Raw genomic sequence first — 27361 nt, 5'->3', positions numbered from 1 at the left:
CAGCTTTGGAGCCTGCAGAGATGATCTTGAAAATGTGTCATACTGCACACAAAGACAGTCAATTGGTATATATATAAAATAGGATGCATAGTTCCACAAGTGTTTGGAGTTTTGATTTGTGAAACTTGGGTGAGTGTGGGGGTAGGGGTAGGGGACTGCACTGGCAGAAACTTTAAGTAAGTTTTCCGCATAACATTTTATGAGTTCAATGGAACTGAAATAGAACAGCATAGTTTGTGAAAGGGACAGGTTTATGGGTTTAATGGCCACTTCTTACTTTGTACTTTCCAGTGTACGTTAGTCTTTTCATAGGATTATATTCCCTTTGTGGTATAGTTTGTAACAACTGCTTTAAGCTAAATTAATAATATTCAACCCTTCTCATGTTTTTGTATTTAGTATGTCTGTGCATTTCTTTAAAAAATCTACTTTTAAATACTCATGTTTGGAAGTTTGCAGGAGATTTTTCCCCCGGGGCAGAATTTTCCCGTTGGCATTTGGGGGCGGGCCTCACACATCCCCATGTAAAATGATGCTCGGTGATGTTGGGCGAACATCCCAATGTCACTGTGCGCCATCTCAATATTCCGTTGGGTGGGTGTGTGATGATATCCATTGTGCGCCTGCCATTAATTAATGGGCCACTTAAGGCCCTGGACTCACCAATCAATGCCGATGTTTCAACACCCGTGTGATCTTCAGGTCAGCGCACCAGCGCAATGGGCAAGCAGGTAGGACCATTTGTATAAACCTCATCCACGGGTGGGATAAGAGGGCTCAGTGTGGTCACGACTGTGCTCTCTCAAGTATTGATTTTTCAAAGTGACTGATACGTGCCTATGTGATCTGCAATACTTCAAAACGCATACCAGCTGCTTTGTTGGACTCTTAACCTTCAGGTTAGCACTCTGCAGTGAGGAATCTTTTCTGGGCCTGCAGGCTTCAGGAACCTTCCCATAGCCTGGAAATGGGAGTTGAACTCTCCACTGGAGGTACCTCCTCCTCTGAGGAAGGGAGGGCTAGAAAGGGGAGGAGGCCAGGAATGCACATTCAGCCTCCAAGGGAGTCTTTGGGAAGACAGGTGCAGGCACAAAGGGCACAGGGCCAAGAGGTAGCCCAAGGCAGAAGGGGCCGCAGAAGACGCCACTATCCTGCTGCCAGGGTATACAGGCGGCGAAGCAGCTACCTCAATATGTCTGAGGTGCGGTGCCGAAGGACACTACTTCTCTCAAGGGAGACAGTCAACTCACTCTGTCAGATGATTGGGCCTGAGATCTCCCCTAATTCTGTGGGCGGACACTCCTAGCCAGTGGCTCTGAAGGTCACAGCTGCCCTCACCTTCTATGCCTCTGGCTCCTTCCAGGGGTCAGTGAGTGATCTTTGCAGTGTCTCTCAATCAGCTGTCCACACTTGCATCAAGCAGGTCACAGACACTCTGTTCAGGTGGACATTGATCTTCATCTATATCCGTTGGGACCAGGCAAGGCAGACACAGCGTGCCAGGGGCTTTGCAGCCATTGCTGGCTTCCCCTGCGTCCAGGATGCAAAAGACTGCACACACATGGCCATCAAGGTGCCAGCAGCTGAGCCCGGTGCTTTCATCAATAGAAAGAGTATGTGGATGGTTTCCATGAACATGCAGATAGTGTGTGATCACAGCATGCAGAATCTACAAGTCTATGCAAGGTACCCAGGCAACTCCCATGATGCCTACATCCCCAGACACTCCCAGGTGCCGGGGCTCTTCAGTACTTCAGCCTGGCTTGATGAATGGCTGCTGAGTGACAAGGGCTACCCCCTCAGAAGGTGGCTCATGACGCCTCTCCACTATCCAAGAACAGAAGCTGAGCAGCATTACAATAGGGGCAAGGCCTCCACAAGGGCTGTGGTGGAGAGAGCCATCGGTCTTCTCAAGATGCACTTCCGATGCCTGGACCGCTCAGGGGGTGCACTCCAGTACCCCCAGGTCGTGTGTTGGTGATAGTGGTTGCATGCTGCGCTCTCCACAATCTTGCGCTGAAAAGGGGGGATGTTGGCTGCGGCTGCACACAATGAGTCCAGCAGTGATTCTGAGGACGAGGACGCACAGGGAAATGCTGAGAGGGTGGACACTGACCCGGGCATACTTCAGGGAGGCAGGGACACCTGAGAGGCTTTAATCCAATGAGCCTTCAGCCAGCACACCACATATGGACCTCCAGGACGAGCCTGGGCTGTGGGATCCATACTCAATACCTAAGTGCAAAATCTGCCGGGTTAGGAACAATAAATAAAGGCCTTGTTATTAAAGCTGAATGTCCCACAAAGCACTCCTAATATTTCTGGAAACCATCCACATGCAGAAGAAAAGAGGCACCCTCAGCCATGGTCACATGTCTGAATTTAACGTCGCAAGCAAAGAAACCTAGGCCAAAAAAATGACAATGGTGTTCCAATTCAAAGCAAATCATAAAGATCTCATCTCGGGCCAACACAAAAGCACCAATGATAAACTGGTGGTGTGCCTAAGGTGCCTTATGTTTACATTTCCCAGTGCTATGTCTTGGTGCTGCCCCATCGCTGTGAGTGGCATCTGAGACAGCCTGCTCATTCTGCTGTCCTGTTGGCCTTGATGACCTTGGCAGTCGTCCTCTGGCACATGGAGCCTGTGCTGGCCCCACCTGGGAGGGAGCTGCCAGTTCTACAGGTTGGCATCTCTCCAGTTGTCGCAGCCTCACCGGATGCTACGGTCACTGGGAGAGGGGCGGAGGAGCAGCTGCCCTCATCTGGAGCACCCTGAGAGGAGCCCGCAGAGACGACAGGCAGCTGCTGCACCGACGTGAGGTCGCTTCGGACCTCCCTGCCCACTGTGGATGGATGGTCACTGAGCTGGGAAACTTGGTGCCCAGGCCATCTCCCACACTGGCACTGACCAGCTGAGGTCAATGCCGATGTGAGGGCTTGCTGGTCAGAACGCATCCCCAGGAAGCCCTGATGGGTCTTCTGGAGGAGCCTCTCCACGAGAGTCGCCACTCTCTCCATGGAGGACACTTGGTACTTGGGCATGTGGCTCATTGCTTCAGCGAGCGTCCGTGTTGACTCCTCCACCACGGACACTAAGCCAAACATAGCCTCATGTATCTCCCCCAGATGCTCCCGCACACCCGGCCACATTTCCTGCACTTGCCACGTTGCGGGCGACTCCAGAGGCACATCATCAGGCACCGACTGTACATGTGCCTGGTCCCCTGCAGTGCTCCAACTGCTGGCACCATTGACACTCTCTGTCTCTGCCAACTCCTCCAGCGAATGTGAAGTGCCCTCACCGCTGTGCCCCGGACACTAGCCGATGCTCTAACTCCCACCGAGGTGCTAGTATCTGCGCTAGTGCCTGCCTGGCAGAGATGATGTGATGCTCGTGAGACTTCAGGGCCCTCAAGTGTGAGAGGGGGCCTCTGCTGCTCCTCCTCCTAGCCCTGCTCTGCTGATGCTGAAAGGAAGAACAAGGACATTGGATCAGTTAATGTGGAGACAATGACAAAATGCATCCTTGTCCCCCAGATCATTATGTGCTCATCCTGCCGTAAGCAATGGTCAAGCCATATTGCAAAATTAAATCACTTAACATTCAGCACTGCTATGGCTGTTGGGAGAACAATGCTAACCTCACTGCTGGGCATACATATCTGGCCATGACACCCCAGCCTCTCCGACACCGGTGGACCTGGGCGCATGGCACCTCTCCAGATCCAGGGCAGCCTGCTCAAACTGGCTGAGGATGGCTAACTGCACCTGGCCGCCACCAGTCCTCACCCGCTCTACCGCATTATGAGCATTCTTCTCCTGAAATGAGAGAAGAGCATTGATTTGTGCAAGTTGTACATGGACTCCCTTCGCGCACGGCCAACCTCAAACAGAGTGGGATATATCAGGGTTCCAGTGCTTCCTCACCCTGCTGCTGCTGAACACTCACACAAAGATGCTTGGTCTGCTCCCCTTCCTCTACCCCCCCACAAGGACACATGCTGCCTACATCACATTAGGCACCACATGGTATATCCTTCCATAGAAAGGAGGCACAGGCACATGGAACACAGAGGGCAGCAGATGATTTGTTGCCACGCCACCTTGAAGCTACCCTCCAAGCATGTCATCACCCTGACTTGGATGTGTCATGGAGTTCCAGCACTGCACCTAGGGACAGCTCCTCCAGGTTGCCCTCAAAACAGTCATGTGGATCTCAATGTACCACATGCTGCAGGCGCAGAACCCATCTCTTCACCACCCTCTCAGGCTGTCCTCAGCATGGGCAATATCTTCTGGCCCACCCAGCAAAGGACGCATGCTGTCAATGATTCAATACAGTCTCTACACTCAGACTTGCTTGGAGGCAGGGCGGGGAGGTAGGTAGCAGGTGGGAAAGTCGACCTGCTGGGTTAAGTGACCAATTCTAACATTGTCCTCACCCTTCCTGAAAGCAACAGGTCGTTGAAGCACTTGCGACACTGGATCCAGGTGCGCTGCACCACGTCGCGGGAGCTCACCACCTCCGCCACCTCCTCCCAGGCACGTGTCATCAGGTTGGAGGGCCTCCTCTCCCTGTCCTGGGGAACCAGCACCTCCCACCGTGCTGCCAGCTCCTCGAGGAGGGCAGCAAGGCAGTCATCAAAAAAACGAGGGGCACACTGCCCCCCCCAACCCCCCTGCCCTACCCTCTGGCTTGGCCTGCGCCAATGCCCTACCCTCCAGCCTGGCCTGCCCTGAAGGACTACCCTCCAGCCTGGCCTGCCCTGGTGGACTACCCTCCAGCCTGGCCTGCCCTGGTGGACTACCCTCCAGCCTGGCCTGCCCCAATGCACTACCCTCCAGCCTGGCCTGCCCTGGTGGACTACCCTCCAGCCTGGCCTGCCCTGGTGGACTACCCTCCAGCCTGGCCTGCCCCAATGCACTACCCTCCAGCCTGGCCTGCCCCGAAGGACTACCCTCCGGCCTGGCCTGCCCCGAAGGACTACCTTCCGGCCTGGCCAGCCCTGGTGGACTACCCTCCGGCCTGGCCTGCCCCAATGGTCTACCCTCCGGACTTGAATTACCTCCATTGCCCCTCTGCAGAGCCCTTCGCTCAGCCATTGCAAGCAGCCTTTCCAAGGCTGCCAGGCCTTCCTTTATACAGGCTGCCGGGTCACCATTGGACCTGGTGGGTTGAGTGCACCCGCCGCCGCTCGCCCACTCCCGCTATGCATGGGAGCTGTGAAGTACACAGGGCGGGTCTTAATTGCCCCGCCTGTGTAAAATGGTGGTGTGGACCTGATCGCGAGCGGCGATCGGGTCCACGCCTGCTCCGTGCCCCCGCCATCCAGAAAATTCTGCCCCAGGTGTTTGGTGTGAACATTTAGCACTTATAAAGATTATTTGTGCTCATGTATTATTTAATGTTACATATCTGTAGCTGTGATTGGTCTGTCATGTATATTTTATCCGATATTTGCACAATTTGAAAAAAAACAAACCTAAGATGTCAATGCACTGTTCCACACCTCAAGTGAAGGGCCAAGTAGGTCAGAGTACTGTCGCACCGTTTTCCAATTTGCACTCCCTTTCCAGGCACTGGGAGTACCAAATCAATGAATTTACCTTACAGTGCTGTAGATCTTCATCCACATCAAGGCTGGAGTTTTACGCCCTTCACCCCTCTCCCCGGAAGTGTGCTGGGAGGTAGGTCGGGGTATAAAATTGGATTCGATGGTTGGGGGTGCCCTCTGGTATATTACCGGCAGTGAGGAGATTGAAGCCCTTAAGCAGCTGACTAATGGCCATTTCCCTCCACCTGGTATTTTACCAGTGGAAGGGTGGCATTTTGCTCTCTAGGGAGGCCTCCCTATTTACTGTGGGTGGATAGAAAGTGGGGGGGATTCCTTCTAATCAGGCACCCTGAGGACCACAGAGGCTTTCCCCAGTGGCAGAGGCCATTCTTCTGGCTAGAGAGATAGTAGATGCATTGGTGGTTATCTTTCAAAGTTCTTTAGATTCTGGAAAGATTCCTGCTGACTGGAAAGTAGCAAATGTAACTCCACTATTTAAGAAGGGAGGAAGAGGGAGAATGGAGATCAACAGACCTGTTAGTTTGATGTACATAGCAGGGAAAATATTAAAATCTCTTATTAAGGGCGTGATAGCTGGACATTTAGAAAAGAATGGTAAGATTAGACAGTGTCAACATGGACTTATGAAAGGGAAATCATGTTTGACAAACTTGTTGGAGTTTTTTAGGATATTACTTGTAGCATTGATAGAGGAGAACCAGTGGATATGATGTATTTGGATTTTCAGAAGGCTTTTGATAAGTTTCCACACAGGAGGTTAGTAAATAAAATTAGAGTGCCACTCCATACCAATATGGATTGAGAATTGGTTAACAGACAAAAAACAGAGTAGGAATGAACGGGGCATTCTCAGGATGGGAGGTTGTTACTAGTGGACCAAAGCACAGATCAGTGCTAACTCTACAGATGTTCACGATCTATATAAATGATTTGGATGTGGGGACCAATTGTAACATTTCCAAATTTGCTGATGACAACAAACTGGGTGGGAATGTGAGGAGGATGCAAGGAGGCTTCAAGAGGACTTGGACAGACTAAGTGAGTGGACTAGAACATGGCAGATGGAATATAAATTGAATAAGTGTGAAGCTATTCACTTTGTTAGAAAAAACCGGAAGGCAGAATATGTCTTAAATGGTGAGAGGTTGAGAAGTGCAGGTGTCCTTGTTCATGAGTCACATGCAGGTGTAACAAGCATTAGGGAGGCAAATGGTATGTTGGCCTTCATTGCACGGGTATTTGAGTACAGGAGTAAGGATGTCTTGCTGCAGTTGTGTGGAGCCTTGTGAGACCTCACCTAGAGTGCTGTGTACAGTTTTGGTCCCCTTATCTAAGGAAGGATATACTGCCATGGAGGCAGTACAACAGAGGCTCACCAGATTAATTCCTGGGATGGCGGGATTGTTGTATGAGGAGAGATTGAGGAGACTGGGTCAGTATTCCCTAGAGTTTTGAAGAATGAGGGATGACCTCATTGAAACTTACTTTGAAAAATACAGGGCGTGACAGGGTGGTTGTAGATAAGATGTTTCCCCTGGCTGGTGAGTCTAAGACCAGGCGGTATAATCTCAGGCCATTTAAGAGCGAGATGAGGAGAGGTTTCTTCACTCAGAGGGTGGTGAATCTTTTGGATTCTCTACCCCAGGGGTTGTGAAAGCTCAATCATTCAGCATGTTCAAGATCATCGGAGACTGGATGTACCTCCCAAGATGTGCTTCGGGACTCTGCGCAAGTCCTAATGCAATTACTCTGTGAAAGTTGCCTGAAAAGTTTGAACTTCCAATGGGCAATTTCCCTGTTCCCCAGGACCCTCTGAAAAAGTCTCATCATCTGAGTCAGAGTTGGAGACTTCAGACGGTTCTGACTTACTTCCTTGACTAGCTATCCAGGAAATGTTAGACAGAAAAATCCTAGTCTAACTCCTGGGTAACTATACAACTGAGCATCACCATCACCACCCCCCAACTCCCCCCACACCTCGCCTACTGGACCTGACTATCGCCCAACACTCAACTCCCTACCACCCCCCCACCAACCATCAAACACCTGCTCCGACCACCCAACAGCCCCTGTGACCAGATCAGACTGACCCCCGACTTGACAACCCTTCCTGACCCAACCCAGCTATCCACCCTGCCCACCTTATCCACAAAAAACTCTGCCCAGCTGCCACCCTATTCACCTGCCACCCTTTTAAGCTACCACCCTACCCATTGCCCACTTGCTTCACCCACCTGCCACCCTACCCACCTGCCAACCTACCTATTTGCCCACTTACCTTACCAACCTGCCACCCTATCAAGATGCACCCTACCCATTTGCCCACTTCCCTCTTCCACCCACTCACTCATGCATACATACGTACATACATGCTTCGAGACCTTTAAGTACACTTAGCACCTGATTTTCAAAGCAGTCAACACTTCTGGGACCTTTTGGCATTTCTGTGGCCTATCTGAAATTAGTTTCAGCAGCTTCAAAGCACTTCCTAATTGATGCTCATAACTGAGCATTAACTGGCAATAAATTGTTAATACTTACTTATTTATAATATTCATGGTCAATATTTATCCCAAAACCAACATCATTCAAACAGATTATCTGGTAATTATCTCAATGCTGTTGGTGGGATCATGTTGTGTGACAATTGGCTGCCCTGTTTCCTCCATTACCACCGTGACTACACTTCAAAAATACTTCATTATTTGTAATATTCTTTGGGATATCGTGAGGTCATGAAAAGATGTTGTTATAGAAATGCAAACATTAGCAAAACATCTATGTCAATACTATTTGTAGACCTTTGATGTGAACCATTAGCATCTTAAAAATGTGAAAGCACAAATTATTTTTCTCTGATGCAGATAGCTTTCCAACTGCTACTATGAAACTTGTGGGATTATTAAAAAAATGCAAGTATTCTTTAAGAAAATTCTTGGGATTCTAGAGCCTGAAGATGTTGTAAATGTTGCTATCTAATCTTTTGCTAGGGTGTGCAAACTGACATGGAATTTGTTTTTTCTCTCTGAGGATAACTTAATTTACAAATGCTATTCAGATCAGCAGAGCTTATCACATAACAAATCATGGGCCAGTACTTCTGTCCTGTCGGCCCAACATGTGTCCATGAATATTTATGATTAATAAAGAGTTATGTAATTCTTAGAAACCTAGGATGCAAATACTTTTGGTTTTCTATTGAAAATTAGGGTGTTTTTTTTTTTGCTGGAGCCTATGACCGGATATTCAATGACTAGTGCATAATGTTTGTATGTTAACCACATCTTGAGCACACACCTGACCATTATACTAACTGGCAGTATCAGCCTTGTGGTGGTTGATAGGAGTGTATATCCTTGCATCTCAGGGTAATTTTAATTCAATCTGTCCAGCAGGAGACTTATGGAATCAAATTGACCAACATTTCACACTCCACCTGATGTACTTGCTATGGACTTGAATGAAAAATAAAATCAGATGGGGTGTAAAATGGGTGGCCAATCCGTTGCCATTGATTTCCTGCAGGGTGGCCGTGTATTAAATTCCATACAGCCACTTTTGGGTATTTGCGCTTCTGCCTCTAAATGCAGGTGGAGAGGTACCAACGAGTGAGTGCCATCTTTCTCTGGTGAACTGTTTGCTCCACTGCACCTACTCTTCCAAAACCTGTGTATAAAAATATTTTGACTAGGGTACCCATTAACTCAGTAGCATGGACATTCCAACTACCAGTGCCAGAACATTTGACACAATTAAAAATAAGGAATACACGTTGTTTTGGGAAAATTAGGAAAACAACTAAACAGCTTAGAGTTTATTTCCATAATAAGATTGAAGTAGATAATTCATAAGAATTATCTAGATACATAATTCATGACAATCAGATGATGCCTGCCAATAAAAACCCAGGGCCCAAACTTCAATTGGGCTTTGGATAGAACTGGAGTGGTGGTAGGTGGAATATCCGAAGGGGAATTGGAAAATAAGGCAATGCTATTTATACTAAGACTGGATTTTTCGGGGGTTGGGGGTCATAAAGCTCACTCCCTGCCCCCAAGAGAAATGTCAGCTGCAAACTGGCCTATTTTAAATAAGGTTCCCCTGCAGCAACATTACACTGCGTGTGCTCTTAAGTACCTGAGAGTGGGACTTTGTCCCTCAGTGGAAAAAGTCCTGCCCTTGAGAGCTGCTGGCAAATCTGATTGGCTGGCAGCTCTTGCAGTCCCATTGGCACCAGAAGAAAGCAGTGGGCGCTGCTGAGACGGCAAACAATCCCACGGAGATGAATGTATGAGAAAGTATGGATGCCGGACAAGGTATGTCCAGGGTTTCTCGGTTTCTTGGGAACCTTTGGGAGTAAGGTGGGGGTGTGAGGAGATGAGGTGCAGGTTTCGGAGGCTTGACAGGGAGGCACAAAGTTGGGGCGGGGGTTGCAAGCTGGGAGTGGGCGCTCCTGATGCGCAAGGACACCCTGCAAAAGATGAATTAACTGTTCCTTCCTGCCCTTTCAACAACTTGGTGAAAAAACAGTCCTTGTCACTCTCACCCACCTTCCACTGCCCAGCATATTATGGCAGTGGAGGTGGATTGAAGCCATTAATTGACACTTCATTAGACAGTTAAGGACCTCAATAGGTTTGAAGACTACTGGGCACCTTACCCACCACCCCATACTATGGGGACCAGGCTGGAAGTGGGCAGGAATTGATAGGTTACCCATCCAACCTATTTTACTTGCTCCCCTGCTGAAAACAGGCCGGCCAAGGAGCTTGTAAAACTCACCCCAGGATTCTGTTCTATGTATTCTGTTCTGCCATAGATGGATCTTCCACACACATTCACATGAAGACATGTCAGAGGTAGCTTCCAAGCTACCCTAGAGTGACCTCAGCAGAACACTTATCAGTTAAGACCTAGTATGAATCCCACTGAGGCCCCAGAAAAGATCTGGGAAGTAGAAGTAAATAAGTAATAAATCCTGGACCAGATTACTGACCTGAATTTAAATTTTAGTGCCTGCCACTGTAGCTGTAAACTTAAACAAAAACAAAAATACCTGGAAAAACTCGGCAGGTCTGACAGCATCTGTGGAGAGGAACACAGTTAAAGTTTCGAGTCCATATGACTCTTCAACAGAACTAAGGAAAAATAGAAAAGAGGTGAAATATAAGCTGGTTTAAGGGAGGGTGGGACAAGTAGAGCTGGATAGAGGGCCAGTGATAGGTGGGGATAGCCAAAAGATGTCATAGACAAAAGGGCAAAGAGGTGTTGAAGGTGGTGATATTATCTAAGAAATGTGCTAATAGGTGACATTAAGTGTAGAAAGGATGAGCAAGGTACAGATAGTGCCTGCCATTTTAGCTGTAAACTTAAACAAAAACAAAAATACCTGGAAAAACTCAGCAGGTCCGACAGCATCTGTGGAGAGGAACACAGTTAACTTTGAGTCCATATGACTCTTCAACAGAACTAAGGAAAAATAGCAAAGAGGTGAAATATAAGCTGGTTTAAGGGAGGGTGGGACAAGTAGAGCCGGATAGAGGGCCAGTGATAGGTGGGGATAGACAAAAGATGTCATAGACAAAAGGGCAAAGAGGTGTTGAAGGTGGCGATATTATCTAAGGAATGTGCTAATAGGTGACATTAAGGGTAGAAAGGATGAGCAAGGTACAGATAGTGCCTGCCATTGTAGCTGTAAATTTAAACAAAAACAAAAATCCCTGGAAAAACTCAGCAGATCTGACAGCATCTGTGGAGAGGAACACAGTTAACGTTTCGAGTCCATATGACTCTTCAACAGAACTAAGGAAAAATAGAAAAGAGGTGAAGTGGGGTGGGGGAAGGGTTCGAAATAGGCTGAAAGGTAGAGATAAAAGAATGGATGGAAATACATTTAAAAATAATGGAAATAGGTGGGAAAAGAAAAATCTATATAAATTATTGGAAAAAAAGGGGTGATCGGAAAGGGGGTTGGGGATGGAGGAGAGAGTTCATGATCTTAAATTGTTGAACTCAATATTGAGTCCAGAAGGCTGTAAAGTGCCTAGTCGGAAGATGAGGTGCTGTTCATCCAGTTTGCGTTGAACTTCACTGGAGCATGGCCTGCTCCACCTATCACTGGCCCTCTATCCAGCTCTACTTGTCCCAGCCCCCCCATCTTTTATCGTAGTTGTAAACTTCTTAGCCTTTTTCTGACTTTGATCTTCTTGATCAAGCGGCTCAGCTTCCAATGGGCGGCGACTGCCTTTGATGTACCCTTACAAGTACAATTCACTTGCGAAAACCATATTAATTATCCCACCTCTGCATCGAAGCCTGATTTGGGCAGCATTAAGTTCTGTTCTGCTGCAATTGCACCAGTGGAGCAGGCCCTCAGAATTCTGGTCTCTGACTATATTGCAGGATATTCACTATTTTGTTCAGAAGCTATTGCCATGCCTGACCAATCTTTGCTTTCCATTGTCATCAGCTTTATGTCCAATTGCTACTTCATCTTTTGTGTTTCCAAAAATTAATTTGTTTTGATCATTTTTAATGAAAGTGGAAACCCCTGGTAAAGATATTTTTATGTAAATGAATCATTTACTCCTAAAGTTAAACATTTTCTAATTCAATCCATATGTATTGCTGCTCAGGTATTGCTGCCAGTGGTCCAATAGGCAAATAAAAGCAATCTATTTTAGTGTATTAGTAACATTAAAAACATAGTTTGTTGTACATAACCTTCAAAAACACCTAATTAACATTATTTAATGAACGGAAGCAGCAAAGCAAATGCATAAGTGTGTAGATGTGTTTTTTATTTGATCATGCTGAGGACTTAAGAACTGTTAAAAATAGCACCAACATCCAGATGTACAAACCACTTATAACTTAGTGCTGCAGTTAGTGATTATGCAAAGTTGCTAAAATCATTGGAATAATTTAGTATGAGAAATATTTCATGCTAGCATCCTTTGAAGCACAGTAGTTTCCATTTCATAATTCATCGCAACTAGAAGTAATACTGGTTTCGCGCTTGGGTGAGATTGTGTACTTGCTGCAGACATGCTTCAGTGAGCAGTCTGTGCCCTGACACAGTAACCCGTTGAGGATTATCAGAACTCAACACAAAAATGTAAACTCAACACATGGATATCTAGGTCTGGCAGCATCTGTGGAGAAAGAAACAGAGTTAACGTTTTGAGTCCATATGACTTCTTCAGAGCTAGTCATTTGGACTCGAAACATTAACTCTGTTTCCCTCTCCACAGATACTGCCAGACCTGCTGAGTTTTACCAGCATTTTCTGTTTTTATTTCAGATTTCCAGCATCAGCAGTATTTTGCTTTTATCATGGGGATTGGGGGTTGCCTGTGGGGTGGAGGAGGGTTTAGGGACAGAGGGGGTGAAGCCAGGTGCTAAATGGGTAGCTCTGAAGAAGAGTCATACAGACTTGAAACATTAACTCTTTATTTCTCTCCACAGATGCTGTCGGATCTGCTGGGCAGAATTTTACGAGTCAGCGAGCGGGGTCGGGGCCCGCTCGCCAACGCGTAAAATGACGTGCGGTGACGTCGGGTGGAACTCCTGATGTCACCGCGCCCCATTTAAATTTTCAGGAAGGCGGTGCAGCAAAATCAGCTGCGTGCCCACCGACCTGTCAATGGCCACTTGAGGCCATTGACAGGTCAATTAAAGTAATTAGTGGACCTGCCCATCCAACCTTAAGGTTGGCGGGCAGGCCAGGGGCCCTGGCGGGAAGTAGAAAAAACATGAAACCTTATCCACAGGTGGGATGAGGTTTCATGTAGGGTTTTAAAAATTTTAATAAAGTTTTTTTGGAAATTATGAACATGTCCCAACTTAATATTTTTGAACGTAGAAACGATCTCCCTGAGGCAGCACTTAGCCTCAGGGAGATGAGTGCGGTCTTTCATGCGCATGCACAAAAGAGCACACTCTCGATTTTAGGTATTCCCCCTCACCCGCACAGGGAGCACACAGCGCTTCCCTGCGGACGACATGCTGAGCGGACCTTAATTGGCCTGCCCATGTAAAATGGCACCGCACCTCCTATCGGGGCACCGATTGGAAGCATGCCCGCACGCACCCACCCATCAACTTGCCCCCCAATGTGGGGAACATTCAGCCCGCTGAGTTTTTCCAGCATTTTTTTGTTTTTGTTTCAGATTTCGAGCATCCACAGCATTTTGCCTTTATCTTGCTAAATGGGTGCATTGCCAATAAGGCTAGCCTGTTTGAAAGTCTGATTTAGCACACAATCCTAATCACTGGTTGCCTTAATTTGAATTTGCCTGGAGTTGCTAAACCAGAAATCTACAGGTTTAGCACTCAAGTACTGATTAGATGCAATTTTTGTGCAGCAGTAAATGTGGACTCCTCACACTCACTTTCACAGAAGGTGTAGAGTGCTCTGGCTGACACACAGTGCCATGTTGCAGGTTGACTTAGGGACCAAGGGAGACAGCATACTGGTATTCAGGTGCAGCATTGGATGTTCTAGTGGAGGAGGTCCTGAGGGGATGTCCTTCAGGGGAGAAGGTGCAATTCCATCCTCTCATCCCTCTCCTGCAGCAGCTGGTGGTAGAGTAGCACAGCACTTACTCTTCTTAGGTGAAGTCCTGAGAGAATTTATGGAATGTTGCTGGTATATTGGTGAAATCTTGACTTACTATCCCAGGAAGTCTCCTGGCATGTTTCCAAGGTCGTCTTCATATCTCTAGCAGAAATAAACATGAAATGGTGAGTATCCCTTTAAATAGTTCTTGAAATCAATATCAACGCTGTGTTTATCCCCAAACAGCTGGATGCTGTAAGGAGACGGTGTTAGTTGAAGTGCTTGTCATGAACATGCCATGCAGCCACTTTAATGATGATTAGGAAGGATTTTAAGTGAGTCAACTTTTAAAGTGCCTCTGCGTGTCCATTCTTAATGCCGACTTCAACTTTTTTCCCAAGATGACTTCTTGACTAAATGCAGGCTAACCAGCAGCTTGAGATCCCCACTTGGCCACCACCTTGGAGGCTCTTTAGCACCTAAAGTGTTCGGCAGAAATAGTTCTGACAGATAGTGCAGTATATTGCTTTAAGTTTCCATCATGGAGCATCTGTAGTCTTGGCTTCAATGCCAGCAGGAAACATAAGTAAAGACATGACACTTCTCAGAGGAAAAATCTGAATGGTAGAACCATAACATTTGGAAGAAAATCAACACTGATATAGTTTGGGAAGCAAACTTGCTGGTGAGATGGGAGAATGATATAAAATACGTGCAAGACAACATATAACTTTGGCTTAAAATTTGCAAGACAGTAATTGCCAGTATATCCTGCACTGTTCCACTCAGCCAAGTTATCTCTTACTGTTCATAACCAGTTCAATTAAATTCCTCAAACAGCTACAACTCAATAGAATCTCATGAAAGCAACCCCAGAAACCCCTGTACATTTAATGTTATATGGAATAAAATAAACAACGCTGCATTATATCTTGGCAACATAAGGTCAAAAACTCAAGCTTTTCTCCCATGGTTTCTGACATTATGTGAACGTATAGCAGACTCTTCTAAGTACCCCTTTAGTTTATAGAGCAAAGTACTATACTTATTAAAAAAAAGCATGAATTTTCTAACCTGATTGGAGACCTTTAAATCAGGACTTCCTCTCTGTAATGTTGCTCATGGCATTATTACCTCTATTCCAAAGATGATCCACTGAAATCAGTGAAGGTCATGAATCCAGATCAGCCAAACATGATTAATAATCAACTAAGTTGTTGGGCCAGAAACCTATTTCCATGTTGTAACTTTTATGTCTTTCTATATATATTGTGCATTTGCCCTGGAACTCCAGGGTTGAATCACTTAATCAGGTTTCCAGCCCTGCAGTAGTACCAAAGCAGCTCTTACCAAAGTAATAGTTTTGTAGTACAGAATTTGAGTATTGCTGATTTTTTTTTTGTTGTAGCTTTTTGTCTTGCACTCACCAAGACAATTTACAAGAAAACACCAATGTCAGAGGAAACAACATATTCATACTGTACGAGAAGAGAGTGCTGATTGGTTGGCAAGTGGACTCTGATTAGTAGAGGCATTGCCGTGGAGAATGCACCAGTTGATGGTGACTGACCATTAACTGTCAACCATTGTTTGAAATTGAAATTTACCCCAGGCAGCTTGACTCTGATTGATCAAGTCATTGCACTGGGGAATGAAACTGTGAATGGCTGCCTCTTTTTTTGTTTAGTTGAAACAGGCGCAATGTATGTACATGTTCTTTCTGTCTGCAAAGAACAGGGCCCTGTGTATTAATATATGTAGCTTCCAGTACATGCAAATGTGCCACACTGTGAGCCCAGCTGATAATCTTAAATTGGTTGTCAGCACAATTCTTAGCACACGTTGGATAATTTAGAAAATGTTGTCCAATCCCAGAACCACATCTAATGTTGGACACTGTTTTGAGTTTTGCAAGCATGGGCTGGTTGGATACAGTCAGTACCCTGCTCGTTGTGAACGCCGGAAGGGACATGCTGTTTGATATGATCTACCAGTCTTTAGGATGTTCAGCCTACATATCTAGCATCATACTGGAACTGAAATTCATATACCCACATTACTCATTTGTGTGATAGGCAGAATGTCTTTTTGGCTTGATAGCAGAATCCTGTTAGTGGTGAATACCACTCGTGGTGCTACTGCATAGTAGCAGCGTGAAACAGCTAGCTTCACCTGTTGCTCAAATTTTTGAGATACCTTGTCCTTCCAGAGTAATCTGAGGTAGACTGGGTACTCTTCAGGGTCAAAAGTGACGGCCTTGGGCCAATTCATGAGTTTGCGTGATATACAGTGCAAAATGATGTGATCAGGGTAGCCGTTATCCTGCAGCATATCTCTGATGCGCCCTATTTCAACATCAAGCTTGCATGGTGAGCAAATGGCTCGGGTTCTATTTACGAGGTTGGCAATAAGGCCAATCTTATGGTGCGTGGAACTGTAAGAATCCCAACTCACATATTGACCAGTGAAGGTAGGCTTACAGTAGACTGTGGTAGAGAACTCCCTGGCGGGTTTCTGAACTAGTACATCACGGAAAGGGAGTTAATTTGATTGCTCCATTTCAAAGGCGCAGGATGAAGCCTATTAGGATACACAAGGCTTAAGACACACTGCCACTATGCAGTAGCAACATGAGCGGTATTCACCACTAACAAGATGCTACCGTCAAGCCTAAAAGACGTTCTGCCTATCACACAAATGAGTAATATGGTATATGAATTTCAGTGCCAGTGTGATGCTAGGTACGTAGGCCATACCTCTCAAAGACTGGTAGATCATATCAAATAGCATGTCCATTCCGCTGTTCGCAAAGGCCAAGTTACAGACCGCACCCAAACAGCCTGTGCTTGCAAAACTCAAAGTACGGTGTCCAACATTAAGTGTGGTTCCGCAATTGGACAACATTTGCTAAATAATCCTCAGTGTGCTAAGAATTGTGCTGATAACCAATTTAAGATTCTCAGTTGGGCTCACAATGTGGTGCATTTACTATAAGCTAAGTATATTAATACACTGAACCCTGTCTTTGCAGGAAGACAGAACATGTACACATATTGCACTTGTTTAAGCTAAACAAAATAAGTGACAGCTATTTGCTGGTTCAGTCCCCAGGGCAATGTCTTGACCAGTTAGAGTCAAGCTGCCTGATTTAAACAATGCTTGACAGTTAACTGTCAGTCAGCATCAACTGGTGCATTCTCCCTGGCAACACCTCTACTAATCAGAGTCCACTTGCTAACCAGTCAGCAGTCTCTTCCCATACAGCATAAATATGTTGTTTCCCCCTGACATTGGTATTTTCTTGTGAATTGTCCTGATGGGTGCAAGATGAAAAATGATGACAAAGAAGTCTCTTTTTTTCAGCAGTACTTTTACCAAAGTCACAAATGACATAATCTGTGACTGTGACAAAGGTAAACTTTTCCTCCTCATCCTTCTCCAACTGTCTGCAGCCTTTGACACAGTTGGCCACACCATCATCCTCCAACACCTCTCCACGGAGATGGTTGAGACTGTTCTCACCTGGTTATCATCTATTAACAGCTTATGTGGAGGAAAATCACCAGCACAGAGCTGTTAAATCAAAGAGTTTGTTTCTGTCCTGTAAATACTATGTGATATCTAACATTCAGGCCAGATGCATTGGATATGATGCATTTATTAGATATAAAGTGAACATGTGAGATTGATCTAGTTATAAAACAGATGAGAGAAATAATTCATACATTCCTTATTATAATCGATACCTTTGTCAAAATTCTTCTTCCACATAAGTTGACTTGGGTATGGTTTTCATTACTAAATAAAGCTTGTTTACTCCTTCATGCTGAGAAACCATGGTAGAATTCTATTATGTATATTTAAGCAGAAGGATAATATTCACCCCAAGCAGAGTGTGTGTATGTGTTGTGTGTGTTTGTGAGAGAGAGGGTGTGAGTGTATGTGCCTGTCTGTGTGCCCGAGAGAGATCAGAAATAGCTTCTGCTGTGATGCAGCTCCACAGTCAGAAAGCCTGCTGAAACTCACTGTTTGGACCCACACTTGGCAAATTGATACCTGTGTGAAGCACTAGGGGGTTATCAAATAACATGAAACTCCACCCCCATTATATTCAGCACCTTCAGGGGAGAAGGGAATAAGATTGGGGAGAAAAATGCACAGCCTTTTTTCTATCATAATGTTAACAAAGAATACTAATGACTCTTAATTTGCTATAATTAGGAAATATTGTAAACTTTCAACTTTATCACTGTTTACACAGAAACAATCATTAACTCCAGAATTTATTTTTCCTGCTTTAGCGCTATATCTTCTACAAACACTCACGAGAGGTGAAACCTCCTGAAGACCTGCAGGATTTAGGTGTCAGATTCTTGCAACCATTTGTGAACCTACTCTCCAAAGGCACTTACTGGTGGATGAATACCTTCATAACAACAGCACATAAAAGACCTATTGACCTTAAAGCCATTGGCAAGCTACCTTTTGCCATGAGGGCTGCGACCAATTATATGCACCTTAAGGATGCATACGAAGCATTAAAGGTAGAGCACTCAAATACTTGACAGCTTTTTGTTTAGTCTTGCATTTTATGCTTTTTTTTTTAGAGTTTAGTGCTGTGTAATCGGCTCCATTGATTATTCAGTTTGCAACTATACCTTGAGACTTGGCACTGGCACATCAGGGATTTCATAGAATCAGCTGCAAGTCTATGCTCTGCTAGCCTATTTTATCCAGGGAAAGGAGTGGAAGTGTCACAGATTACCTCAGTGCAGCCAAGCCAGGGAGAAAAGACTAAGCCTGATTCCCTGCTTCAGATCACGTACAAATGACACCTGCTGCAAGGCATTTATATGTAAATATCAGGGGAGAACCATTTATGGCTTGACTGTGAGGCCCTGCAATGGTTAAGCAGCCTATCAACACTCAGTTTTAAGGTCAAACTGAACAGTGGCCAATTAGTTGAGTATCACAGATGTACTGGCACCTATAATGCAGCACCCCTACATGAGCCACCACTCTCAGAGAAGTTAAAAACTGATAGAAAAAAATGAAGTGACAAAGAAGCTCATTTATTTGTCATTAATGCTCCTAGACCAATTATCAATAAATGTGTTTAAAAAAAAACAATCTGAAACTGTATAAGTTACTCACATCTACACAATCGCCACACATCCTAGAAATTGGTTGCTAAAATGATTGGTACATTTTGTTCATAACAGATATCACTTGTGAGGTTTCATGCTTAATGACAGGGCCAAAGGGTTGATTTTCCAACTACTCATGGCTGGCGGATGAGGGCCTCTCATCAGTTGGGAGATTTAGTATCAATTCTTAAAAATGGTAGTCAGCATATTGATTTGAATCTTAGCAACAGAACATCCACTACTTCTGAGCAGGTGAATTTAATGATGATATCTATTTTACTGACAAAGTCACAAACTGATGCTATTGACTTAATGATAGTAGCCCCACAGTTTTACCATTATTCTGTTTGTTGCATGGGATAAGGGCTCCCTGATGGCAAATAATTCTAACATTCTTTCTGTAAATAAATAGTCTCCATATTTGCTGACTCTGGAAAGTTAGAATTTTGTTTCTGCCAGTTGATAATCACTTATGGAGCAAATTATGAACTTCCCACAGTTTCAGATTTGATTTCAGAAGGACATCTTCAGTATAAGTAGATCATTCACCAATTCATTCTTCCCAAATGTAAGCAGAACTCTCAGGACTGAGACTGCAATTAAGAAGTATCCTTATATAATGTCCTGATAATCAAACAAACTAAATGAAGGCTGGCTGAAATCCAATTTGCTTGTGACATTGGCTTTTTACTTTTGACTCCAAATGAATGCTCTTGGACACCAACCCAATTTATTTATGACTTGAACTTGTATCAGAAAAAAGCCAGCCTGTGCTGCTTTCACAGACAAGTAATCATTGTGACAGGTTATGTCAAAGGCACAACTGCTCCAGCTAGATAAATAGCCAATCTAATTATTATCACCATTTTTCAAGATCAGGGAGCTCAATTCTGTCAGCTGTGTTGTAGCCAACATCTATATATCTTTATTAATAAATTCCATAATTTCTGGAAACTATGATACAAGTAAATTATATTCCATAGGGTGAATGCAGTAATAGTAATAGCTTCATACTACTGGCTGTGAAGAATTGTGAGTTGTTGCCTTTTTCATTTTTCAATATGGTCTTTGGAGAGGAATTCATCTGTACTACACTACCTTACCTCATACCGGCATTGATCATCGGCACATATGTAAATATCTGCATAACAGCTGCAGATCTTCTTTCCCTTATAGCCACATTCCATGACTCATATTCAGAGTAAACACCCAAAAATAAAATTATAAAGACAACTTAAGAATAAAAGACGTAGAGTCAATTTTCCCACTGGCATGTTTTGGCAGTGTGCCATACCATGCCATCTGATGGCAGAATAGAAGAGCTTTTGGTTCTATAAAGAAAGAAAATTAATTTTCCAGAATCTATTTTATATCTGATGTTGCACCAGACCCCTGTGCTTGCCATATATTGTAATAGTCTGGCTTACAGATGTTTGAAAAGCTGGATTTTTGATACTATTCTCTTTTGTGTGCCATCGATAGCCAAGATGGAATTACATATAGAAATCCTAAGTGTTAGCCCTAGTCATATAATGAAGTACCTAATGAACTATTGATATTCCATAAAGACATCATAAAAAAGATTTGAATTATCAGAAACAATCTGTCAGTATGAAAATCTATATTTGTTCATCTTGTAAGGTTACAAGGACATAGACTCTGACCATTCAAGTGATTGTTTGATGCTGTGATGATGGATTGTAGGGTTCTGTGGAAGGGGGAGCTAAATGAGTCAAATGGCTTCCCTTATCTGTATTTTTTAATAAAGAAAATTCTTAAGATCTGAAATATAAATGGATATTGCTGGAAATGCACAACTGCTCAACATCTGAAAGAAAATAAGCTTACATTTCAAATGTAACTCTTTATTGGAGTGGAGAATTCTGACATTTAACAAAATGAAGTGATTTTTTTTTTCTTCATTCATGGAAGGTGGGCTTCACTGGCTAGGCCAGCATTTATTGCCCATCCCTAGATGCCCTTGAGAAGGTGGTGATGAGCTGCCTTCTTAAACTGCTGTCGTGTAAGTACACCCACAGTGCTGCTGGGAAGGGAGTTCCAGGATTTTGACCCAGCGACAGTGAAGAAACGGCAATATATTTCCAAGTTAGGATGGAGAGTGATTTGGAGGGGAAGTTCCAGCTGATGGTATTCTGATCTGTCTGCTGCCCTTGTACATCTAGATGGTAATGATTGTGGGCTTGGAAGGTGCTGTTGAAGGAGCCTTGGTGAATTCCTCCAATGCATCTTGTAGATGGTACATAAAGCTGCTACTGTGCGGCGGTGGTGGAGGGATAAATGTTTTGTGGATATGGTGCCAATTAAGCAGGCTGCTTTGCCCTGGACAGTGTCAAGCTTCTTGAGTGTTATGGGAGTTGATGCCATCCAGGCAAGTGGGAAGTATTCCATCACACTCCTGATATGTGCCTTGTAGATGGTGGACAGGCTTTGGGGAGTCAGGAGGTGAGTTACTTGTTGCACAATTCCTAGCCTCTGACATATGCCACAAGACATCACTGTTAATTTTAGCCAATGTATATGATTCAGCTGTTCCCACAAAATACCTATTGAAATTCAATTGGGAGACCCAGATCATAGAATCATCTCTCAGACACGTATAAAGACACCCAGGAAGGTATAAATTCTCTTTTATTGCAGAACAAGGGTGCCAAATTTTCTATGTACTTTATATGTTATCAAAATCATATTGTCAGAAATATTGTTAAAAAGGCAATTTCATCAAAATTCAGAAAACTATTGTATAACTCTGACTCCTAGAGCCTTATGTTCAATCCCTCACTTCAGAATTCATGCTTTCTAGTGGTACAAGTTAAGAGATAACAAAAAGATTACTTTCCGATCGAAAGTGGACCAGCATTCTCTGCTGTCCCCTCAATTACACAACAAGGGGTAAAAATTCCATAAGGGTTTTTCTGACCTCCATTGAAATTTAGACAGAAATCCTGAAGAAATAGCGTAATAAAGATTTATGCCATTTCTCCTGTGGAATGGCCTGAGTTCCAAGAATCCTGGTGGAAATTCTGTCTCTTGCTTTCTTAATATTTTTGTCTATATAACTACGACTGCACTTGCAAAGTAATATTTTACATAGGGCACTTTGAGACATTGAATATGATAGGTTATTATATAAATGCAAGAATTATTGCGATTTATCAGATGAATCAAACTAAATTTGGTAAAATCACAAAATTGGATTGGTTCTGACTTTTTTCCTGAAAGTTTTTGTTTTAATTCCGTCTTTTAGAGGGTAGAACAAAGCCTTTAGCATCCTTATTTGTCTCCCACTAGCTAATTATGTATCATTTTAAACCTAAATTGGCAAATGATTCACCCTGTTACTTGTTTTCTTTACCCGTGGTTTGCCTAATTATATCAATATTTGATGTAATGAAGGAAATGCGAGAGCCAAGAGCAAACCAGATGATCTCTGTATCAGATAGAGAAATTACTACTGATTTCTTGAACTTCAGGGTTACCTGTGTTGTGTATTTTTATTTAATGTTTCACAATAGTCATTCTTATATGTTCTTTCCAAACAATGCTGAATCCAGTGAAAAGAATTATAAAAGCTCACAATAGATATTCAGTGGAGATTTTTTGCAAGATATTAAAAGTTCGGATATCCTCTTTCATTAAGCTTCAAAATCAAATTTCAAAACCCACAAGAAGTGTGTAATGTAAAGCCTTCCAAATATCTCTGGCACCATTTAATATCCAAGTAGCTTTATTGACTTTGACTTCAACATTGAAGATGAGATCACCCTCTAAAAATAATACAGTACTTGGGCTATATAGAGATACACATACACACACAGAATGCCCTTGTCTCTGTGCAATGATAGGGTTGGAACATATCAAACCTCAATGCACTAAAGATTGAAAGCATGATGCAGTCTATTTTTATCTCTGTATAATAACCAAACCAAGAGCCATACTGATTCTGCCTAGGGATAGGATTGGCCATTGAACCCCCCAGTCCATTTCATTGTTCAGTTAGATTATGGCTAAACTGTACCTCAAGTTCACTTATCTGCCTTTGTTCCACATCCGTTGATACGCTTGCTTAACAAAAAAATTCTAGTGATACCAGCTTTGAAAATTTCAATTGTCCAAACAGCCACAGCCTTTTGAGAGAGAGAGTTCCAAATTTCCACTTTTTTAGTGTGGGTACTGCTGACTGCCATTAGATCAACAAACTCCGCCCTTTTCTGCATCTCCCTCTAGCATGTCCATTCACTTCTGAGCAAGGCCTTAACCATTCATAACCTTATTGTGGATGATGGCATTGACATCACAGACTTGATAGAAATTTGGCTCACAGCAGATGGCAGCTTCTCATACTAGGCTATATTTACCATCACCAGCCACGTCCAAATCAATGCAATCAAAATCCTTGTTAGCTCCCACCTAAAATCAGCAAGATATTCTCACTCCTCCTCCCCCATCCTTTGCACCAAGCAAATTCTCAACCTCAATGATTTTTATCCCCAACTAAACTCACCTTGCCCTCTATTATTCTCTTACCCAAATTCATGGCCTCCCCTTCACTATTTCACATGGCCTCTCTTTTTCCATCATCTCTAGTTATTTCCTTGTGTCCCTCACCACTTGCATCTCCCACCAACCACACTTCCTTCCCTGTCTGCTTCTGGGGGGACAAAAAATCTCCAAGTCACTTAAAACGGCATTTTCAAATTCCCAACTGTCTAGCCTTTGGCCCTCATTTGCCATGATATTTCTAACTATTGATTTGCTAAATCAGACCCTCAATGTTGCCCCTGATGCCCTTGTACCCAGCAACTATTCAGATTCACAAGTTGCATCCTCTGTGATTGTGACCATTTTGCACTATTATTCCTCATCATTCTCAACCTGCCTGCAGCTTTTGACCACACCAACTTCCTCCAATGCCTCTCCTCCCTTGTCCAGCTTAGTGAGACTATAACGCCTCAATTTTGAAATTCCATCATTGTCCTGCATGATCGCTATAACCTCTTCTATGCCAACAACCCTCCAAGAACTCTGCGTTTTTCCATTCCTAGATTCTTATGCATTCCCCATTCCCTCCAACCACCATTTATGGCTGTTGTTTAGCTTTGGAACTGCCTAACTAAAGCCCTCCTTTGAGACACTGTTGAAAACTTACCTCTTCAACTGATTTTAGACAGGTAGATCTGTAGTTAGCTGATTTCTTCTTCCCTACCTAAATAATTTAGTGACATTTGTAATTTTCAATCCAAATACATAACTCTTGAATGTAGAGTGCCTTGGAAAAATCTGATCAATTCACCTGCAATTTCCTCCCCTGTTTATCTTAATGCTCTGGCTGGGAAACTGTTACTTCCTGGACATGTGTACATCTAACTTTCCATTTTTCTCTACCTCCATTTAAAAAAGGGGTAGAATTTTCTCTTTTGCTGGAAGACTGATTGTTTCCATGTCGATGAAAGTTATTTTTCAATTCAGTTGCCAAGCTCTTTCCTTTCATTTTACAGTTAGCGGGGACAGTTTCCCATCCGACTAGGAGAACGACGTCATTTTGCACCCCTTGAATTGCTTGTGAATCCCTTACAGTGTTTTCCATCACCAGTGCTATTTCTAACGCTTTCTTAAAATCAAGATTCACTTCAGCCAGCAATCTCCGCTGAACAGAATCTTCCTGCACGCCACATACTAAATGATCTCTGAGCATGTCAACCAGGGTTTCACTGGAATCTCAATATTCCATTAGTTGTTTTAATTTCACTACATAGGTAGCAATTGTCTCCCCCAGGGCTCTATTCTGTGAATTGAACCTGAATCCCTGCGTTGTGATTAAGGGCTTAGGTTGAAAATGTCCCTTAATGAGGTCTACTAATTCACTGAAAGTCTTCAAATCTGGGCACTGGGGGCCGTCAAGCTTCAAAGTAAACTGTAGATCTTGCTCCAATAAATACTCAGGAGAATCGCTCTCCAGTTTTCCTTGCCTGTGATTTTGTTTGCTTGAAAGGAGAACGCAAGACATTCTATATATTGAGACCAGTCATCTGTGGCTGGCTCAAAGGGATTGATTATGCCAAAGTCTGGCATTTCAGATGGGTATATCTTCTTCAATTTTTAACGAACTTAGATACTTACAATCGCTGGTAAGGTACAGCACTGAATCTGATTTATCCTCATCACCAGTTTGTTATAGAGTTGATCTTCAGACAACTTTTCTTAGTGGAAACATTTAACTTTATTTACAAGGCAGCAGCATCAACTACATGTGTGCATCAAACTCCATAACTAAAGAAAAACTCTCTTCTAGAGGTTTCCCGCAGTGCTAACACATTGGTTTACACAGATCATGTCACTTATAACACAGGATTATTCTTAAAGCTGCAGTCCTACACTTCCCAGAACTGTAATTACTACAGCGACCTAACAGAAACCCCTGTTGTTCAGTCCCCTAAACTCCCCTTCCCCCTTTCACCTTGATGTATTTGTCAGTTCTCTTTTACTACTGGTATTTTATCATGCACCGTGAAAACAAGTACAAATCTAACTTATTGTTATTTTGCATATAACCTCAGCAGCATCCGTCTTTAATGAGCCAAGATTCCTCATTACCGCTTTCTTTTTCTTAAGATATATATAAATAAAAGCTTTCACTGTTAGTTCAACAATTATTCTGTTTCTCCCATTCTATGTGAAAATCAAAATTTCCCATTATATCACCTTCAGCCAGAAATACAAAGTGGATGATCCATCTTAGCCTCCCCCTGAGGTTAGCACCATCATAGATGCTAGTCTTCAGACAAATCGATTCATTCCACGTGACATCAAAAGATAGCTGAAGACACTAGATGCAACAAAGGCTATGGGTCCTGACAACATGACAACTGTAGTACTGAAGACTTGTGCTCCAGAACCTGCCATGCCCTTAGCGAAGCTGTTTCAGTGCAGCAACAACAGTGGCATCTACTGATAATGTGGAAAATTGCCCAAGTATGTCCTGTATACAAAAAGCAGGACAAATCCAATCTGGCCAATTACTGCCCAATCAGTCTAATCTCAAAAATCAGAAAAGTGATGGAAGCTGTAAATGACAGTGCTATCATGCAACACTTACTCAGCAACAAACCTGCTCACTGATGCTCAATTTGTGCTCTGCCTAGGCTATTCAGATCCAGACCACATTACATTCTTAATACAAATATGGACAAAAGAGGTGAATTCCAGAGCTGAGTGACTGTACTTGACATCAAGACAGCATCTGACCGAGTGTGGCATGACGGAAACCTAGACAAATTCAAGTCAGTGGGAATCAGGGGAAAAGCCCTCTGCTGGTTTGGGTCATACTTAGCACAAAGGAAGATTGGTTGTGGTTATTGGAGGCCAATCATTGTTAGCCTAGGATTTCGCTGCAGGATTTCCTTAGGGTAGTGTCCTAGGCTTAAACATCTTTAGCTGCTTCATCAATGACATTCCCTCTATTATAAGATCAGAAGTAGGGATATTCGTTGGTGATTGCACAATGTTCAGCATCTTTCGCAGCTCTTCAGATATTGAAGCTGCCTGTGCCTACATGCAGCAAGGCCTGGATAACATTGAGGCTTGGGATGATAAATGGCAAGTAACATTTGTGACACACACATACAAAACAATATCATCTTCAACAAGAGATATTCTAACCACCTCCGTTTGACATTCAATGTCATTGTCTTCACTGATTCCCCCACCTGTGGATTACCATCGACCAGAAACTTAACTGGAAGAGTCAAAAAGTACTGTGGTTACAAGAGCAGAGGCTGAGAAATTTTGTGGTGAGTGACTCCTCCTGAGGGGAGAGGCGGTGGCATAGTGGTATTGTCACTGGACTAGTAATCCAAAGACCCAGGGTAATGCTCCGAGGGCCCAGGTTCAAATCCCACCATGGCAGATGGTGGAATTCAAATTCAATAAAAATCTGGAACTGAAAGTCTGATGATGACCATTGCTGATTGTCATAAAAACCCATCTGGTTCACTAACATCCTTTATAGAAGGAAATTTGCCATCTTTACCTGGTCCACATCTGACTCCAGACCCACA

At 43.7% G+C, this 27361-nt stretch overlaps 1 protein-coding gene across 1 annotated transcript in view; it reads left to right on the top strand.

Annotated features, from left to right (window-relative positions):
* abcc8 (ATP-binding cassette, sub-family C (CFTR/MRP), member 8) overlaps positions 1 to 27361 on the top strand; it is a 309145-nt gene that overhangs the window by 46296 nt on the left and 235488 nt on the right. The window contains exon 6 of the mRNA XM_041198027.1: positions 18441 to 18683. Coding sequence (XP_041053961.1) covers positions 18441 to 18683 — 243 coding nt within the window. The remainder of the gene's footprint in view (positions 1 to 18440; positions 18684 to 27361) is intronic.

This window comes from Carcharodon carcharias, chromosome 10 (assembly GCF_017639515.1).
Source record: "Carcharodon carcharias isolate sCarCar2 chromosome 10, sCarCar2.pri, whole genome shotgun sequence".
In the NCBI taxonomy this organism is placed as follows: Eukaryota; Metazoa; Chordata; class Chondrichthyes; order Lamniformes; family Lamnidae; genus Carcharodon; species Carcharodon carcharias.
The sequence above is the reverse complement of the archived record's forward strand: the minus strand, read 5'-3'. Positions and strand labels throughout refer to the sequence as shown.